This window comes from Canis lupus, chromosome 38 (assembly GCF_011100685.1).
Source record: "Canis lupus familiaris isolate Mischka breed German Shepherd chromosome 38, alternate assembly UU_Cfam_GSD_1.0, whole genome shotgun sequence".
Classification (NCBI taxonomy): Eukaryota; Metazoa; Chordata; class Mammalia; order Carnivora; family Canidae; genus Canis; species Canis lupus.
The window spans coordinates 1,586,987-1,606,514 of NC_049259.1; the positions used below are offsets into that span (position 1 = coordinate 1,586,987).

Consider the following 19,528-nt stretch of genomic DNA (forward strand, 5'->3'; position numbering starts at 1 on the left):
CATGGGGTCATGGGGCATTTGTGAATAGGAGCTCCAGGAGAAGCAATTGGATCTGGATCCCTCCGCCCAGCTTCAGGCTCTTCCTCCCTCTTGATTGGGGACCAGCCCACGCAGCCCAGCCGCCTTCTTACAGTTGGCGGTGGCAGCCCATGGGGGTGTCTGTGTGCGCATGCGCAGGTGACAAGGGGAGGGGGATGCAATCGACATATGCCGACGAGAATGCCAACACATGGGGGTCCCTGTGGCTGGTGACAGGTGCCTGACAGAAGAGGTCAGAGAAGGCCCTGGTTTCCCAGGCTGGCTCCTTTGTTCTCTGCCAATCTCCCAGAGGAATACATTAAGTGAGGAACAAAGAGAGAGGGGGAAGGGAGAGGGAGGGGGGTCTGGAAAGGGCGGGGGGGGGGGGGGGTGCGGGGGTGGGACCAACCCCCCCCCATGCCAAGGCACTAGGCAGAGGAGCTGAGGATTACCAAATGAAGGTCCCCCTTCACTCACCCCTGCAGGCCTAGGGAACACCCAACAAAGGGTCATCTCCCCCCTCCCCGCCCCCTCCCATTGTGCATCTGCAGGGTAGTGCAGTCATCGGCCTTGGGGCATGCACTGGATCTGGGAAGCTGCCATCTGTCGCAGTGTCTCCATCAGCGGGTCTGGGATGGGTGGGGGGCAGGGATGCCGATGCAACCAGCACTGAGAAGGCCCCGCAGGATCTGACTGCTGTGGCTGCCTCTCCATCTCCCAGGGGACCTTCTGGCTCTCCTTGGGATGTCCCTGCCTGCAATCCCCCTCAGGCACTCGGCTCATCCGGTTCAGCTAAGGTGCACTGCAATGCCACAGACCACCATCAACTCAAGACAGGGGGTTGCACCCAGACAGGGAGAAGCCATCTGAGAGTCAAACTCAGCTCGCTCCCTACAGGACAATCAGCCCTGGGCTCACCTGGTAGCCCAGGTAATGGGGATGCGGTGGGTGGCATAGACAGTGAAGGCCAAGGGCCCGGAGAAATGGCAGGCCTCCTGGACCAGATCGTGCTTGCGGCTCCCGTGCACAGCCGTCTGGAAGTCCGCATCAAATGTGCTGCAGTATAGCTCCACCAGATCCAAGATGGAAGCTGTCAGAGCTTCCACAACCTTCTCTGTGAAAGGAAGAGGTCACAAGGAAAGGTCACAAGGTCTCAGCAAGTGCCATCCTGTTGCCATGGCATTGGCTAGGATGGTACACACCGGGACAGTAGTCCCCAAATGCCAGTTGGTTTCCAATAGCCATGACAAAGTTCACCCATCTGTAGTGAAATGAGGGGAAAAAAAAGGCAGGATTGTATCATGACCTGCTCATAAGATGATGCTCAACTTTAAACATTCTCCTTATTTTTACTTATTGCTACTTATTTTGTGTTAAATGTCCTTTCTTTTGGGAAATACTGGGAATGATAATGGTCAGTGACTTTAAAAGTCATTCCTTGGCAAAAGCAAAGCAGTCAATTTCTATGTTGGTCCCTAAAATAATGTTTTGTGGAACAACAGGTTATTAATTCATGAAATCCAAAAGACTGGGAATCACCAACCAAGAATCCCAGAGGTGTGGGCTTCATAGAGCAAAGTCTGTTTAAAAGACTCACTCCTAGTGAAAAATTCTTTATCACCTTCTCCCCAGGCCCATTGTGAGTTGGAAACACAGGCATTATGAGCCTCCTGGAGAATAATGACAACCCTACACAAGTAAGAGCTTTTTCTCATCTGGAGCCCAGGGCTAACTTTGCCTTGCCACCCCCACCCTCACACGGACACCACCTCATCGCCATCTCCCAGGGACACCACAGGAATAACTAGTAAAAATAATGAGATAACATTTTGTGGAAAGAAATGTGCTCTCCAGCTGGAAAACACACAGATATACACACATGCAGAGGCAGACCTAGGCCCATAAATCAAGGGGCCAGGGACAAAAGAAATCTGGACAGAGAGCTGCTTTCAGCTGCCCCTGCTGAATAACGATGGAGACTAGTTTCCTTACCTCGGTTTTCCCTCACAGCCAAGACAGTGGGATCCTATTGGGGAAAAGCAGAGGGAGGGGAGCTTCAGGGCTGTGGCCTTTTCCAGCACAGCTGGAAGAAGGCCTTTTCACAGCTGTGCTCATCTGGATCAGACAAGCCTGAAATTTGAGGAGCAGAGACTCCTCAGGGAAGACCGCATCATGGTTTGTACCAGAGCCATGTGATGGATAGAGTGAGTGAGCCAGGCCAAGGTTAAAGTTGTGTCCACCCAAATGAGACGCTCCCCCCACTCAGGTCACTCCGGCCCAGGTCATGGTGCCTATCCTGCTGGCCCTGTGTATGGCCCACGGCCGCCACTGGGGAGTCACAGAGCCCCTAGCTCAGGAGAGGGTTTGGTTTTGCACCCTGATGGGGAGGCAAAGTGCCAGGCAATGCCTTGGTGATTATGAATAAAGTCTTTGGCCAGCCCAGGCTCCTGGCGATCAGTGCCAGGGCAGACCCTAGCCTACCCTCATCCTCAGGAAGAAGGGACACGAGAATTCTTGTGGTTAAACTCCAAACTTGCAGGAAGGAGGTGGAGAGAAGATCTTTTTAGTAAGTGGACACCCAGTTACCCAGTTTCCCTGCAAATACTGTTCTCTTCCCTCCCCCTACTAGTGCTCTGAGCCCGTTACCTTCTGAATCTTAGGCTGCATGCGGGAGGGGCAGGGGGGCAGCTGGTTGAGGGCGTTGGTGATCTCAGGGGTTTCCACGGCGGCTAGGGCATTGCAGATGGCCTTGACAGACTGGACCACCCTGTCAGCCTTCAGTGGGAAGTCCCCCTGTGGGAGGCGGCACAGCAAGGCTGGCAGGTGAGCACTCTTAGCCTCCAGCACCCGCCGCGCTGTTGAAGGAATGGGTTGGGGGGAGTAGGGGTTCCTGACCCTCGGGAGGAATAGTGGAATCTCACGCTTGACTGTCAAGCATCTGGCATTAGCCCCCAACGGTCACTCCTTTTGAATTAGATGAGCCATGCCCACGCTCCCAGGTCTTTCAGCCATCTCCCCTGAACCTCTTCCTATTCCCAGACTCCCTCTGGCAGCTACTGTACAAACACATAATACAAACACATCCCCCGGAGACACAGCTTTAATAAACTCAATCCATAGGGAACAGCAAAGAAGCCAGAGACCCTGTTCAGGCCCCTTTGCCCAGGCAGCCTTATTTCTCGTCCTGTCATTTAGAATTTCCAGGATTTCATCTCAGTACCACAGACAGGCTGCACTGCCACATCCTCCTCTGCCCTTGGGCCCCTGAAGTTTTCTCACTTGGAATTCCCTCACCTATCCTGTGCTGAATACCTGTATAAGTGCAAATCAAGGACCAGTGAAAATCTGGCCTCCTTCTCAGAGTGCCCCCCTCCTGCACTCTACTCTGTCTTCCTATCACTCTCTGAGAACCCTTGATGACTCATAGCCACCTGTTCTGTCTAATAGCTCTATGTTACTGTCCCATCTTTCTAGTGGGAATATGGGCTCCCCAAGACTAAGACCATGTTTATGCTCCTCTACCCACAGCAGCCATTAACGTAGGGCCAGACTAGTGCACAAAAGGTACTCAGAGACCCTCCGTCTCATCACAGTAAAGGAGGGGAGGAGCTTTGGGCAGCTGGGCCAGCCCTATGATTTATACTCACATCAGCCAGCAGGAAAGCATCCACTTCATTGTGGTATGTGTCGAACAGAAGACCCAGGGCCTGCCTGGGGAGTTGGGGACAGGGAAAAGTCACAGGAGAGGTCAAGACAGACCCAGGGTACTGAGAGACCTAGTCTCTTCCTCCTTCCCCACAGCTTAGGATTCAGATTCTAGTTTAAAGGGGTCCCCACTCTTTCCATAGGTTCACCACCCCTCATCTGGAGAACGAAGGCAAAGTACTAGAGGGAAGAAATGCAACACACCCTAGAGTGAGGCTCTTCTCCTATAATACTCTTGGGTCTCATCCCAGACACCTGTAAGAACCCCTGGCCCTGGCAGAAAGGTAAGTGGGGTTATGGGTTGGGGTACCCTCACAGTTCCTGGCTGGCCCACATCCAAGATGGCACCTGCTCTCACCTGCTGATGGTCTGTTTGACTGGCCTCTCTTGTAGATGGACGAGGTAGTTCAAGGTGGAGGGGCTCTGGTCATCATTCACCTGTGTAAGAAGCGTCCTATTCAGAGAGGAGCAGTACCTTTATTGCAACCCCACGCTCCTACCCTACTCCCACTGAAGGTGTTCCATATCACCTCTGCCCACTCCACGTCCCCATCCCTGTGCAGCCTCCCGAAAACCCAACCCCCGCACGAACCGTCCGGGCCAGGTCACTGCGTACAGCTTTCTGCTCCATCAGCTGTAGCCGGATGTCGATGTCAAACTTGCGACAATACTGAATGTACTCGTGGCTGCCCAGGGCATGCTTGCTGGTGGAGTGGGGGGACAAGACCATTAGCGCCCTGGGGACTCAGTGGGAAGGGGGATGTATACCTTAATCCCAGGAAGAGAGAAATAGGGAGAAGGGGGCAGTGAGGAGGTACTATCTGAGCTCCTGGAAATCTATCATTATAGAGCTCAGGGAAAGAAATGGAAGTCTGTCTAAAAAAAGCCATCTAATAACTTGTAACCTTAGTCTACACAAACACAGACTTTCCCAGGCATTTATTACCCATATCATCATCACAACAATCGTCCCAGGGCTGGGCCTTCTGGAGTGAGTGGGGAACAGAGACTTCTCAGGGGGACAGTGATGGAACCTCATTCTCTTGGCTCAGTATGCAGGACACTCTGGAATGCACCTGTGCTCTGGCTCGGGTGTGGTGCTCCCTGAGAGACACTCTCCCCACACCGTGGCCCTCATCTCCTGCCCCCCCTACCATCAGCGACTGGGGTGCTGAGGCCAACCAAACAAACCCACCAAGATTCTAAGTCTGTTATTCCCAAGCCCAAAAGAGTCTGCTTCTCCCCTCCCTCTGTGGGTCCTGTCCGACTGTGATTAACACAAATCTCTACAGACTTCCTTACCCACATCCACCTGCAAGCCATTCACTGCTCCAGCAACAACATATGAGACCCTGTCTACCCACATTTCGGAGGAGGCCACAGGAGTCCATCCGTAAGCCAGACTTTTCCTCCCTCCCAAATCACACCATAGTCAGAAAGGAAACCCAGGATAAGGGGTAGAGTGAGTCTGTCCTGCAGGCCAGCATTGCAGGCCTGGGCTGGGTCCCAGCAGCTGGGTAACAGAAGCCGGAAAGGGACTTCCTTCCTCAGTAGAGCTGGGAATCTAGGCCAGAAATGGAGGGGAGAGGAGAGGAGTATGTGCAGAAGCCCAAGAGGTACTGGCCTGAGACCAGTCTGGGTCCAGCTAGGACCAAGCCTTGGATCCAGGCTCCAACCTACCAAGGCTGAGCAGTAGCTAAACCCTGGGGGCGAAGCGGCTGGGCTGGTGTGTCTGGTGGGAGTGCCCCAGGAGGAAGGAAGAGTGAAGTGGGGGTGGAGGAGGCAGCAGGAAACTCAGCCCTCCCCTGGGACTGTCTCAAGGTTCTTATCTGAGAGCAGCTTGCATCCTGGACCCACCGCGCCCCTTCAGCATCAGCCCCTGCTAGGCATGAGTAGGAAACCACAGGGTTTCCTTGGGAGCTAACAGCCTTCTGGAATCCCCAGGGAGTCTGTCCATCCCTACCCAAGACAGCTGTCTTGCGCTCAGAGGTCTAAGCTTTTCTGTCAGGTGGGAGGGAAGGGAAGAGCCTTGGTGGAAGAGGGGGGCTTCTGAACCAAAAGTGACGGACACTGGGGTCCCCTGGGGACTTAACTGACCTTCTCTATGGAAGGCTTTCCTCTGTGTGTATTCGGCTTAAAGGGTAGGAGGGGCATGACCCCAGGACCACTGATCCAGTTGCACCTCACACTAAACACTCCAGCTAGGTCTTGGCAGGACATCAGAATCTGGCAGCTTATCTACCACCTTCAGCCCTGGAGGCTCAAAGACTTTGGAGTGTCCAGCTGATCTGGATCCGTAAGCTTTCTTCCATTTGGGCTGGTCCTTCTCTGCTCACTGGGTCATTCTCACATTCAGTCCTTACTACATTTCAGGGAAGAAACTGAGGATTGGGTTTTACAAGCCAGAACCCAAACCAGCCCTACTGCTGTGACCCATTATGCCCCTTATTCCCTTATAAGAGTGCCTGGGGCGCTCTCTACCAGGGGACCCTGAGTCTAGCCCCTCTTATTCCTCCAGGGAAAATGAGTACACATGGAACACACTTGAATGGTGGTCCTGGAGTGGCACCACAAAGGCCCTGCCCTTCCTTTCCCCAGAGTGAAAGAAACCAGTCAAGAACTGCTCTAGCCAGGGGCACCTGGGTTGGTCAGTGGTTAGGCGTCTGCCTTTGGCTCAGGTTGTGATCCTCGGGTCCTGAGATCAAGTTCTGCATCAGGCTCCCCATAGGGAGCCTGCTTCTCCATCTGCCTGTTTCTCTGCCTCTCTCTGTGTCTCTCATGAATAAATAAAATCTTAAAAAAAAAAAAAAAACTGCTCTAGCCATTGGTCAAACATCCTTGCATCTAGAGAGAGTGCTGGCACTCCTGAGGCACTCCTAAGGATGGAGATCCAGGTCCCTCCTTTCCCCACTGCCAAGGCTGCTTTCTCTGAGTGGCCAGAGGAAGCAGGCAGTAAGCAGCCAGAATCTTAGGGAGGAAAGCACATCTTTGTTTTTTTCTCTTATCTGCTGCCTTCTGGCTGATTCTAGAGCCTGCCACACAGCCCAGGTGGTGTACCCTCTCCGCAGCCCTGCCCCAGCACCCAGAGCCCCAGGGCAGCGGATAGGGTTTAGCTGTAGCTGGTCCACCTCAGACTTTCCAGGAGGCTGCCCACTGGCAAGGCACTGGATGGAGAGGAGCTGGAGGCAAGCCTTTGCTGAGGAGGATAACCAGCTGCACATGCCAGCAGGGGAAAGGCTTAGGGGCAGGGAAAGGGGGAGGAGGGAACCATTGTAATTTCTCCACTAAGTTCCATAAGGGCATTTCTGCCCAGTCCTCCATCTGTCCCCGGCCACAGAGACACACAGTCTAGGAGAAGTAGCCCCTGACAGTCCCCTCCACCCCCACCCCCCGGCCCCACACACGCATCTCTCCACATGCAGACGTCTGCAAGCAGATAGGACTTCATCTTTGCCTGGTCCCAGCTCCAAGCTCTTTCCACAGCAGACTTGGCTCAGAAGCCGACCAGCCCTGCTGGAAGACACAGTGCCTGGGGAAAGTGCGACGTGGCTGTGCAAGGGCCCAGAAAGTGTGATCAGGGAGGAGCTGCCGGCCCCAGGCCACAGCCCAGCACCACCCTGAGGGAGCCCCCTCCCAATGCTACCACCCAGAAGGTAGGTGCCACCTCCTATCCGCTTTCCTGACAGTTCACTTACTTCTGCAGGAACTCCTCGAGCCCACAGGGCTTCAGCACGAAGTCCCCCACGTCCACATCCCTCAGTTCATCATGGGTATAGCACAGGGTCTGGTGGATGAGCAGGTCTACAGTGGAAGAACCTGTAAGGGAGGGGCAGGGGAGCAATGATGAGGAGTGCCAGGGCAGGCAGGGCTCAGGGTCCCCATGCTGATCCCCCTGTTCCTGACTAAGCACTCTTCAGCACAACTGCTATCCAGAGAAAGCAGGCAAACACACAGTCTGGGCTTGGGGAAAGTGACTGTGGGGCCCATAAAACTGGCCCTGGAGCCAGTCCCCTGGAGGAGCTTCCCCATTGCCCCTCATCAGGGGGCCATAGGTGGGGTGGGAATTGAGGTCACATTACTGTCCTCCGTGGCCCCCCCTCAAGGGTTACTCATCCACCCTCCCCACTTACAGTTGCAGGTAAAAGTGAGTGGCTCCTGTAGGCTGTCACACAACACAGTCACCTTCAGGTTGACCTCATCCCCAAGGTGCTCTGGGCTCGGGGTGACAGCACTCCAGACATAACCGGTGAGGGAGTAGTCTTGGATGTCAGAGCCAGATCGAAGGCTGTGCAGGAAGAGAGGGAGAAGGACCCTCGCTGTGCCTTCAGAAGAGAGCAGTCGAGAAGACACCTGCTGGGACCCTCCCACCCTGAGGCCAAGGGCTCTTCTGTCGCTGCTCAGCCTGGCTCTCCAGGCCTGCAGGCCAGGATGGGGGCAGTGGGGAAGCTGCTCCTGGAAACCTTGCTCTCGACATATTGGCTACAGTTACAAAATGTTGCCCAAGCCCCACTGCATGGTAGGGACAGTTCTACAGTGACAAAGCTTTCCCTGCTAAATTCAAAGGGAAATTCTCCTGGCTCCATTTCCTTTCTCTTTTAGCTCCAGGTAAAATACTCTTAGCTCTATCAGTGGTGCATTTGCTCCTGAGGGAAACCAAGCCTGAAGCCACTAGGATAATGTGACTGTTGGATGGAGGGTTCATAAATGTCCAAAATGTGAAACTTCTAAGATTTCAAAAAGTCTGCCGACACCTGTTGTTGGAAGCACCTCGTAGCTGTGAATTGAGATTTATTCAATATGACCCTCCTTCCTTCCTAGAGAAAGCTCTGAATGGGCTGGCCCTCCTCCCCAGCCCCTAAGAGCCCTCCCAGGCACCCCATTCATGAACTCTTACATATCCAGCATGTGGCAAAATGCAGCAACTTCCTCATCTCTTTCCTCTGAGACCTCAAATAATTCATGGCCGTTGGCAATAGTATGGGGCCGTGAGTCCACCTTTAAGAGAAGAACAGGCGACTCAGCACCTTTTCCCTTACGGCACCCTGTTCCCACAGGTTGCTCCCAGATCTAAACCCTGAAACTCTGGATGTAAAGGCTTTTCAAGCATTGAACATTCGGGGGCACAGGAAAATGTGGGAAATTTAGGAATAATACATCCGCTGTCCTAGGAGACCAGGAACCAAGCAGAAAGAGAGAACCTGACGCTGTAAGTTTGGGTGGGACGGACAAGGTGTGGCCAAACCTCCTCTCCCGGGGTTGGAGGCAGAGGCGCGGCATCTAATAAGCTCAACCCAGGTGAGGCAGCACATAGCACTGCTGGGTCGCTGGGCGGCTTTCGGGGGGTGCTCGAGGGGTGTGGCGGAGAGCTCTGCAGACGGCTACTCTTCCCGGGCCTGGTGTGGAGGCCAGAGCACGTGGGCGGCCCAACCGTGCCCACGGAGGCTGGGCTCTGGGCAGAGGCCCCGGACCCACCGCAGGAGGCGGTGACAGACACACAGGCCTCCTCGGCCAATGCTATTCGAGCAAGAAAGTCTTCAGGCCGCTTCCTGGGCAGGAGAGAACCCGGAGGAGGCTTAGCTCCTCCTGGTTCCCGAGAGGCTTAGGTTCTGCCCGGCTGGCACGTCGGGGAGCCCGTCCGGGCCCCGTTCCCACCGAAGAACACGAGGGCGGTGGCGGGGGTTCTGTCAGCGGGGCCTCGGCGTCCCTCCCGGCGCAGAGCAGCTGGCGGCCGGCGGCTGGCGGCTGGCGAGCGCCTGCCAGGCCTGCGGCGGGGCCCGGGGAGGAGGAAGGGTGCGGGGAGCGGGCATGGCAGGTCTCCCAGACAGGCCTGCCCAGAGGTGCCGGGGTCCGGGGGCGCGGCCACTGCCACCAGCTGCTTCCGGGGAGCTCCAGGCCTCACCTCTCACGGTCTCGTCCTGCCCACCCCTGGGGCAGATGGCAGCAACTGAGCTCCGCACTTGAATATCCAAATTGTTTCCTCTGAGTGCCCCCTCTCATTAGCCCTGCTCCGGGGAGGGCGGCAGCGGGGCCCTGGCACGTGAGGCCCTTGCTCTGCCAAGTTCCAGCCCGGGTCCCACTCACAATAGTGCCACTGTCAGCAATTAGCCCCCAGAAGTGAGGCAGAGAGGCTGACGGAGACGGAGAGACAGGAGGGGAAGGCCGGGGAGAGGAAGAGCGTGGCTACCGAAGGCCATTCTCATGCCCCCAGTACCACTCCCTGGCTCCACAAGAAAACAAAAGCCACTTACGTTTGCCCTGCTGGCAGGCCCTGGTGGCATCGCCCGACGCTGGCTGGGGGAGTCTGCCAGGCAGAGGCTGGCAGTGGGGGTGCCAGGCTGGCATGTGGAGCCCACCATTTCCAGGGCTGGCCCCGCAGGCCTGGGATAAGGAGGGTCCCTCCGTCCGAAAGCCCGGTGGAGGCGGGGCGGCGGGATAGGCCGAGGGCCCGAGAGGTGCCCCCTCCGGGTGGGATGCGCCCCTGCCCCGAGCTGAGGTGGGGGGGACCAAGGCCGCATTTCCCCCCCTTAGAACTGGCACGAGCTCTTGGCTCTGCCCTAGCTTCTTCCAGGACACGCTGGACCCAGGGCCCCCTCAGAACCCTGGTGACACACGGGGGTGACGGGGAAGGGTGAGGCCGTGGGAGGAGGCAAGAGAGATAGGGAGCAACAGAGGTGACCACCTACCCGGGTGGCCTGCCTCCGAGCAGGCCCAGCTCTGGGCGAGGAACTCGGAGCTGGGAACAGGAATCTCCCTGTCCCTATAAATAGCGGGAGCAGCCCCACCTCTCACAGCAGGGCCTTTAAAAAGCCCTGAGCTCCAGAGTCGTGCCTTCTCCCAGAAGCGGATTCTGCTCTGAGGGACTCTCTTAGCAGCAGCACAGGAAGGAAGGACCATGTGGCTTTTCCAGAGTTGTGAAGGATCCCAATTGCTGGGACACACGGTGGGAAAGCCCCTGTGTCCCTTAGACAATGGATAAGGAGGAAACAGGGATGGAATGAAGTGGCACGCCATTCCTACAGAAACCTCCAGCCACAAGGGTACCTCTTGACTCCTTTTGGGGTCAGGGCTTCCAGACCCAAGGGTGAAACTCCAAGTGTCCTCAGGTCCCACCCATGGAGATGCTACTGATACTTTTTAAATCAGAAAAAAAAAAAAAAAAAAAAAAAAGATCAAAGCTGCCCTGGAACCTACCCTGTGCTTCTATGTAGATACTATGCCATTTTACACTATCCACTCATGAAAATAAAATCATTATTGTCATACTGCATTTCTTTTAAATATTTTTTAAAAGATTTTATTTATTTATTTGTGTGTGTGTGTGTGTGTGAGAGAGAGAGAGAGAGAGAGGCGCAGAGACAGAGGGAGAAGCAGGCTTCATGCAGGGAGCCCGACGTGGGAACTCGATCCCAGGACTCCAGGATCACGCCCTGGGCCAAAGGCAGGTGCTAAACCGCTGAGCCACCCAGGGATCCCCTCTTTTAAATATTTTTACTGTGAAAGGAGGTAGACGGTGGCCACGGCAGCACAACAATGTGAATGTCGCTAATGTCACCGACCATACTTTGCAGATTGGCCAAGATGGTAAACCTTGTTATGTATATTTTAGTGCAGTGAGAGAGAGAGAGAGAGACACGGAGGGAGACAGAGAAATAGAACCAGAGAGGAGAGGGAGAGAGAGGGAGAAAGGCAGAGCCGGGGGTGGGAAGGGAAAGATGGAGACACAGAGGGAGGCAAAGCAAGGACCAAACTTTGGGACAGGAAAGACCAGAGCTGTGTGCCTAGGACTATCAGGCAGACTTCTTGAGCACGAAACACTGGTTAATACTGTGACTGAGCCTCAGCACTACAGCACTTTGGGCAAAGCAGGTCAGAAAGCAGAAGCAACCTGCTCCAGCCCACAGGGTCATTCAGCCACAGAGTCACAGAGAATCCCCTGAGCCCGGTGCGGAACTTACCCTGTGAAGCGAGCACATGCTAGGAACCGACATCACAAACACCTGCCCTGGCAAGGGCTGTTTTGGTACAAAGCTCAGCCCTGAAAAGGAGCCACATCTCTAGTGGTGTCCCTCTTCCTCTCCCCAGCCAGGGCCCAGGGGCCAGAAGACAGGGGAGAGAGGAGGAGAGGTTGACAGGGTGAGCCGGTAGCAGATTCGAATTTGGAACAACAAAGATTCAGAAAGAAGGCCCACTCTCTGTGTCCGAGTGGCACTGGGAGGGGAGGCAGAAGGGACACACTGAGGTCCTCACCGGGGCAGCGGAAATCCGGCGGTTCTTGCCTGGTGTCGTATTCTTTCCATTGGCATAGCGGGAGGCATAGGTACGGGGAGGCACCTGAGGGGGCATGGTCTTGCTCCGGGCCACGGGTTTTCCGGGAGTGTCCTTGCCGCTGAAGTCCAGGGGCCCCCGGCCCTCCTTCCAGCCCCTGGTGGTGTCACGCAACATCTCTGTATCATAGGTGGACTTGAGGTTGAGCCGTGTGATCGCATCATTGATACCGTCATAGTCCACAGGCCCGAGCAGGCGCCCCGGAGCCCCACCCCCCAGCTCCTCTTCCTCTTCCAGGATGCGACGCCCCAGCAGCTTGCCTGGAGGCTGCTCTGCCAAAGAAAAGGTGTTGACGTCATTGGGCTGGGAGGTCTTGGAGGATGAGGGAGACCCCTTTCTGGGAGGTAGGGGAGGGGTGTCCCAGATAGAGACTCGGGGCGGCAGAGGAGGTGGGGACAGTTTCTTGGAAGAGCCATCTATGTCCCCCTGTCCTGGGGACAAAGAGAGTCCCTCATCTGAACCATCGAAAATGTAGAGATAGTCTCCAGCCAGAGAGCCTTTGGGCCAGGGATCTGGGCCAGGCTGGGAGCCCTGGGAGGTAGAGTGGTTGGGTAACCCCTCCTGCGGGGAGAGTGAGTTGTAATTGAGGGTAGGATCAGAGCCAGAAAGACCACGTAAGAGCTTGAGGTCCTTCTGCCTTCCTGCCGGCTTGCTGTAGAAGTCTAGGACAGGCTCGTCCCAGCTGATGAGAGAGGAGTCTGTGTTCTGCTTGGCTCTGCTTTCCTCCTTGTCGTGCCGCAGCCGGGACAGTGCATCATACTCCATCTGCAGGGCTTCGGCCATGGCCAGCTCTTTGCGGCTGATGCCCACTGACTCCAGGGACTTCCAGTGTTCCCCACTGCCCTGAGTCGAAGACATGGTGAGGACGGGGGATGGAGGAGACAAGGAAGTCTTTTACTTTCTCTCAGTGTCAGGTGTGCAGGATTCCAGCATGGTGTCTGGGCACCTGCAGGTGAGGGGTTGAAAACATCAATCACTCAGTCACAAAAAGGCTTGAATTAATAACGTGACTTAGGTGACATCATCTGGGTCACTGCCTGCTCCTCGAGTGTCTACAGCAGATGGGAAGAAACAAAAAAATGGAGAGAAGAAATGCAGACAACTCTATCCATTTAATACATCCATTCACCTTTCCATTTATCTATAGATGTCTGGTCCCTCACTCCCACATACCCTGGGAATGGCAGAGGAGGTCTGGTCCTCTCTCTCCCATGTACCCTGAGGGAGGAAGGAGGCACCTTGCATCAGGCGAGAGAAGACAGAAAAAGGGGCTCTTCAATCCATTTAAAGAGGACCGCTCTCATACACTGCTGGTGGCGAATATAAAATGGGGCAACCACTTTGGAAAACAGGCAGCCTGCTGAAAGGTAAACATCCACCTACCATATGACTCAATTAACCCACCCCTAGTCACTTACCCAAGAAAACTGAAAGCACGTATCTTCACAAAGACTTATACGCATATTCGCGGTGGCCTTATTTGTCATATCCCCAAACTGGAAACAACCCAAGTCTGTCCATCAACAGGGGAATGGATTAAACAATGCGATTCTGTCCACGTAATGATACTAACTCAGCCACAAAAAATGAGTTACCGGCACATGTCCTAACACGGATGCATCTCAAAATAACTATTCTGCGTAAAAGCAGCTAGACAAAAAAGCACGAATATGTAGGATTCCATTTATATAAAATCCTGGAAAATGAAAACTCTACAGTGATAGCAGATCAGTGGTTAACTGGGGAAAGGTAAGGTGGGAAAAGAGGCATGGATGACAAAGAAGCTTTAAAGGACACTTTTGGGGATGATAAGTATGTTCATTATCTTGATTGTGGCAAAGGTTTCTTGGGTATATAAATACGTCACAATTTACCAGATTGCACATCTTAAATATGTACAGTTTATTGTATGTCCATTATACCTCAGTAAAGCTATAAAGTGAAATAGAGTCCAATGAAACAGACTTTGTAATTACTCAGACTGCACTAAGTTCCTCCCCAAATAAACCAATGTGAGTAATAAAACAAAGCCTGGCAACAGGTGAGACCCAGATACCTGACGGATTACAGGTGTGCCACATCGATTCCCCTTGGCCCTCAGGACACCAGACAGGAAGCCAGGACCTCCAGGCCAGCTGCCACTGGCTGAAAGCAGCCCCCTTCATGTACTCCAGCGTTAGCATCCTTTTCTTTAGAAGCCATGACATGAAGATAGCCCTGAATGAATCGTTAACAGGACAAGGCTAGCCTGGCCCAGCAGTTCTCAACCCTGATTACACATTAAAAACACCAGGGGTCCTTTTTAAAAGTACTGATACCTGGGTACTCTTAAGAGTGTCTAATTTAACTGGTCTGCCGTAGAACAGTAGTATTTTTTTTTTTAAACGCCAAGAGATGCTGGTCTATAGCTGGAGCTAAGAACCACAGACTTATGTGTATATATGTTTCGGTTAGGTTGTGAGGTGAGTGTGAAGTAGCCACTTCAGATCCTTTTTGCCAGCAGCTAAGAAGTTCATGATTTCATAAAATTATCTAAAATTATTCATTCTTGGACAGCCTGGGTGGCTCAGCAGTTTAGTGCCGCCTTCAGCCGAGGGCCTGATCCTGGAGATCCAGGATCAAGTCCCACATCGGGTTCCCTGCATGGAGCCTATTTCTACCTCTGCCTGTGTCTGCCTCTCTCTCTCTCCCCATGTCTCTCATTAATAAATAAATAAAATCTTTAAAAAAAATTACTCATTGTTGTACTGCTTTATCCAGCAGGTAATTAACATGAAGCATGTTGTTTTTCTTTTTCTTTTTTTTTTTTTAAGCATGTTGTTTCTTATGATTCGAAAGTTGAAAACATCAAAAGGACAAAAGGTTCAGACAGATACTGGGTGGCAAGTTCCATCAGCTCCCAAATGAGTTAGGATGAAGGTATCACTTGACCTGAGGTGCCCGCCCTGATGGTCTCCCCATTAGGCCCAGGCGAAGAACCCTGTCCCCAGAGGGCTGTGGCTGGCTGGCTTAGTGAATCTTTTTTTTTTTTTTTTTTTAAGATTTTATTTATGTATTCATGAGAGACACACACACACACACAGAGGCAGAGACACAGGCAGGGAGAAGCAGGCTCCATGCAGGGAGCCCAACGTGGGACTCGATCCCGGGTCTCCAGGATCACGCTCTGAGCCAAAGGCAGACGCTCAACCACTGAGCCATCCAGGCATCCCTGGCTTAGTGAATCTCAGCAAGTAGTTCGCCGAAGACTGAATAGCCCAAGCCCAGCTTTGGGGCATATGAAGTGACTCTCTGCCTTTTGAGATCTACATCCTTCAACAACTTACAGATTACTTTTTACCAACAGAGGGTAAGAGGGAGTCTTACTATTTGAAATTCAAAGGAATTGGATGAGCAGATGGAGGTACCCAGAACACAGTTGCTGGGAGTTAGGAAACTGGCCCCAGGAAAAGGTTCTTGTACCTTAGATAGGAGACACCAAATAAATGCTCCAGCTGGACCAAGCATTTCATTCCAGAGAATACTGAGACTTAGGGGTGCCTACATGGCCTCATTTTCAGACAGACACACACACACACCCAGCTGTCTCTTCTCTGGCTGTATAATTTCCTGGACTGAAGTTTCTGGGCCTCTCTGTCCCTCTAGAGAAGTCAGGTCAACCTGTGCTCACCTTGCTGTCCTTGGGGTCACAATCTCCAAAAGGCAGAGTCTCCATCAGCAGTAAACACCAGGAACATCAAGTGTGAAGTCACCATGACAGCTGGGACGAGCCCTGAACACCTGCTGTCCTGGGATGAGGCTGATGTTTAGGACTCCCAGGAGTCTCTGTCCCCGTGGGCAGCTCAGCCCCTGACCATCTCTGGGCTCCAATCAGTGCCGAGGCTGATCAGTACATTGATTCTGGGACCCCAGCGTCAGTGCAGCTCCCCTGGAGCTCAAGTCCCACAAGGATGTGAGACACACCCTCCCAGTGCTCTCAGGGCTGGGCTGCCACTCTCTGTCACCCCCTTAACCACCCCAAAGAGGCTAGACCTCTGCTGAGATTCAGAGAGGGCCACAGAGCCGATGACCTCAGAGGCATAGTCCCTCTTATCTCCCCCTCTTCTCCACTCAGATGTGGGGCCTTCAACAAAAACTTCCAGGTCTGATTGGCCTTGGGTAATAGAAATTCCTTCTTCTAGTCATGGATGGCTGAATGAATGATTGCTCTGTCCTGAATATGCTGAACACCAGGCACAGGGAGTACAGCTCTGCCTACCCTGAGTCCAGCTTGATCCCAAATCTTTCCTGCCTGGAAGCTCTGTGTTTGGTAATTCATCTCTGAGATGGCTCTGAAGCTCAGAGGAACAGCTTCTCCTTGCGTTTCACTGGGCCCCACATCAGGTTATTTTACCTGCAGGACAAGACCCATGAAACAAAACTCCTGACTACAATAATAATAATAAATCAAATGGTTTTATTTTATTTTTATTTTTTTTAAAGATTTTATTTATTTATTCATGAGAATACACAGAGAGGAGAGAGAGAAGCAGAGACACAGGCAGAGGGAGAAGCAGGCTCCATGCAGGGAGCCTGATGTGGGACTCGATCCCGGGTCTCCAGGATCACACCCTGGGCTGAAGGCGGCGCTAAACCGCTGAGCCACCGGGGCTGCCCCAATCAAATGGTTTTAGAAAAAAGTTTATAGACCCCTATTCAACTGGAAACAGGAAGCATTTCTTTTCCACTGTTTTTCCAATCATGCTTTTTACCATAAATTCCATTCATTTTCTCTCCACAATAAAAAAGACTTAGGGACACCTAGGTGGCTTAGTTAGTTAAGGTGTCATCTCCTGATTTTCGCTCAGGTGGTGATCTCACGGTCGTCGAGCCCCACAGCAGGCTCTGCGCTGGGCATGGAGCCTGCTTGAGATTCTCTCTCCCCCTCTGTGCCCCACAACCCCGTTTGCATGTATACTTTCTCTCTCTCTTGAAAGAAAAGAAAAAAGAAGGATTTGCCTTTGCCAGGCACCACTATGAAGAGGAAAACTGAAGCTATTGGAAATAATCTCTCTCAACTTCCTGCAGCTCTCATGCATGAATTTATCCACACTTGCATGCAGTCTCCCTTTCTTCCTTTTGGTCTCGGGGAGAGTGGGTTCCTGCCTCCTGCTGAGGCACAACCTTCTTGTCCTCTTGCCCCATTCACTGGATCTCCTCCGGGATCATATCCCTTCCCCCACTGTACCTTTGCCCCTTCTCCTTAATGAGGTCTCTCTCTTCAGCACATACACATGTTCAGACTGCTTCTAGCCTTAAAAAGAAAGTATGAGAAAACAACAACAAAAACCCCACACCCTACACCCTAAGCACCTTCTCTTGCCTTTTTGTCCTCCAGCCAGTATCTTTTCTGTTCCTCCTTCCCAGTAGGCTCTCCAAGAGCACAAGACACATGTACTTTCCCAATTCCCATTTACCCTTCGATTCACTGTAATCTGGCTTCTGTCCCCATCCTTCCAACAAAAACCACCCCAGGAACAATACCCAGGCCATCCAATTCCACATGCCTTTTTTTTTTTTTTTTTTTTTTTTTTTTTAAGATTGTATTTATTTGCGAGTGAGCAAGCACAAGTGGAGGTAGGGGAGGGGCAGAGGGGGAGAGGCAAACCCCCTGCTGGACAGGGAGCCTGTGCATGTGGGCCTCAATCTCAGGACCCTGAGATCATGACCTGAGCTGAAGGCAGATGCTTAACTGACTGAGCCACCCAGGTGCCCTTCCACAGGCATTTCTACTGACCCAGACATGGCTGCTGCATTTAGCTTTCCAGACCCTTCCCTTCTTCCCTAAACTCTTTACCCCTTGGCTTCCATGACACTTTTTTCTTCTTGTTCTCTACCTCCTTCTTTGTCCACCCCTGAAATGCTGGTGTCAGGACTCCGTTCTCAGCCACTGTTAACACCCTCTGCTCGGGCAACCTTGCGTCTCATCTCTGATGCGTCCCACTCATGCGCTGGAGTGTATCCAATGGTGTATCTTGCCCTCAAGTTTATGTGCCCGCCCATATCTCAAGCCCCAAATGCCCCAAAACTGAACTACCACCTTGTCCTTTCCTTCCCACAACCCCTCCACCCTCCTGGTTCCCCACCTCAGCAAAGGGCACAAGCCAGTCCTCCAAATTAGAAACCCTACAGCCTCCCTGGATTCGTCCTTTGCCTGTCCCCATAGCCAGTCAACAAAGTCTTCCGGCTCTTCCTCATTAAGTGACTTTGCCTCTTTTGTATTCCTGAATCTAGTCCTTCCTGCTAGATGCCCTAAGGAAGCCCTTATCTTCTCCCATTTGGGTTATTACAATAGGCTCCTCACAGTTCTTCCTCCTAATCTGCCCCTCTCATAAGGCATTCTCCCCAGAACAGCCAGAGGGCTCTTTCTGAAAGGTAAACCTGATCATCTCACTGCCTGCTTCCACACCTTCAAAGGCTCTCTATTTGCTTCCTTTATCACCACCCCCCATCTTCCTTTCAGCTGTAGTCATTCACTGCCAGGGACCCAATACCTTGCTGACTTGTTCAACATCCTCCTTCCCCTGGGCCTGCCCTTCCCAATTCCCTTTTGCTTTCTGCCTGTGGGACTCTAACTCACTCCTTAGCCTTTGCTCAGACATCACGTTCTCCAGGAAGCTTTCTCTTAGTCCCAGATGGGATTAAGGGCCGCTTCTTTATGCTCTCAATAGTAACTTGTGCGTACCTCAAATATAGTCTTAAAATAGTTTATTCAAAATTAAATAAGCATCAATTGCACTACTGGGTATTTACCCCAAAGATACAGATGCAGTGAAATGCTGGGACCTGCACCCCAGTGTTTACAGCACCAATATCCACAATAGCCAAACTGTGGAAGGAGCCTCGATGTCCATCGACAGATGAATGGATAAAGATGTGGTTTATATATACACAATGGAATATTACTCAGCCATCAGAAAGGACAAACACTCACCATTTGCTTCAACGTGGATGGAACTGGAGGGTATTCTGCTGAGTGAAATAAGTCAATTGAAGGACAGTCATCACATGGTTTCACTCATATATGGAATATAAGAAATAGTGAGGGCAGCCCCGGTGGCGCAGCGGTTTAGCGCCGCCTGCAGCCTGGAGCGTGATCCTGGAGTCCCGGGATCGAGTCCCACATCAGGCTCCCTGCATGGAGCCTGCTTCTCCCTCTGCCTGTGTCTCTGCCTCTCTCTCTCTCTGTCTCTATGAATAAATAAATAAAATCTTAAAAAAAAAAAAAAAAGAGGGATCCCTGGGTGGCACAGTGGTTTGGCGCCTGCCTTTGGCCCAGGGAGCGATCCTGGAGACCCGGGATCGAATCCCACATCGGGCTCCCAGTGCATGGAGCCTGCTTCTCCCTCTGCCTGTGTCTCTGCCTCTCTCTCTCTCTCTCTGTGACTATCATAAATAATAAATAAAAATTAAAAAAAAAAAGAAATAGTGAAAGGGATTA

General features: G+C 52.6%; 1 protein-coding gene across 6 annotated transcripts in view; it reads right to left on the bottom strand.

Moving 5' to 3' along the window:
* The window catches only part of PIK3C2B (phosphatidylinositol-4-phosphate 3-kinase catalytic subunit type 2 beta), a 65,782-nt gene that overhangs the window by 29,052 nt on the left and 17,202 nt on the right, over positions 1-19,528 (bottom strand). For 3 of the 6 annotated variants that reach the window (XM_038585983.1, XM_038585984.1, XM_038585985.1), the window contains exons 2-11: positions 11,971-12,994; positions 8,618-8,718; positions 7,854-8,008; positions 7,419-7,539; positions 4,316-4,427; positions 4,082-4,161; positions 3,666-3,729; positions 2,665-2,811; positions 2,011-2,044; positions 937-1,132 (exon numbers count right to left, since the gene is read on the bottom strand). In XM_038585983.1, coding sequence (XP_038441911.1) covers positions 937-1,132; positions 2,011-2,044; positions 2,665-2,811; positions 3,666-3,729; positions 4,082-4,161; positions 4,316-4,427; positions 7,419-7,539; positions 7,854-8,008; positions 8,618-8,718; positions 11,971-12,906 — 1,946 coding nt within the window. In that variant the 5' untranslated portion in view covers positions 12,907-12,994. Of the gene's footprint in view, positions 1-936; positions 1,133-2,010; positions 2,045-2,664; positions 2,812-3,665; positions 3,730-4,081; positions 4,162-4,315; positions 4,428-7,418; positions 7,540-7,853; positions 8,009-8,617; positions 8,719-9,971; positions 10,276-10,406; positions 10,503-11,970; positions 12,995-19,528 lie in introns of those variants that run through there. The other 3 variants (XM_038585986.1, XM_038585988.1, XM_038585987.1) reach the window with 3 other exon arrangements.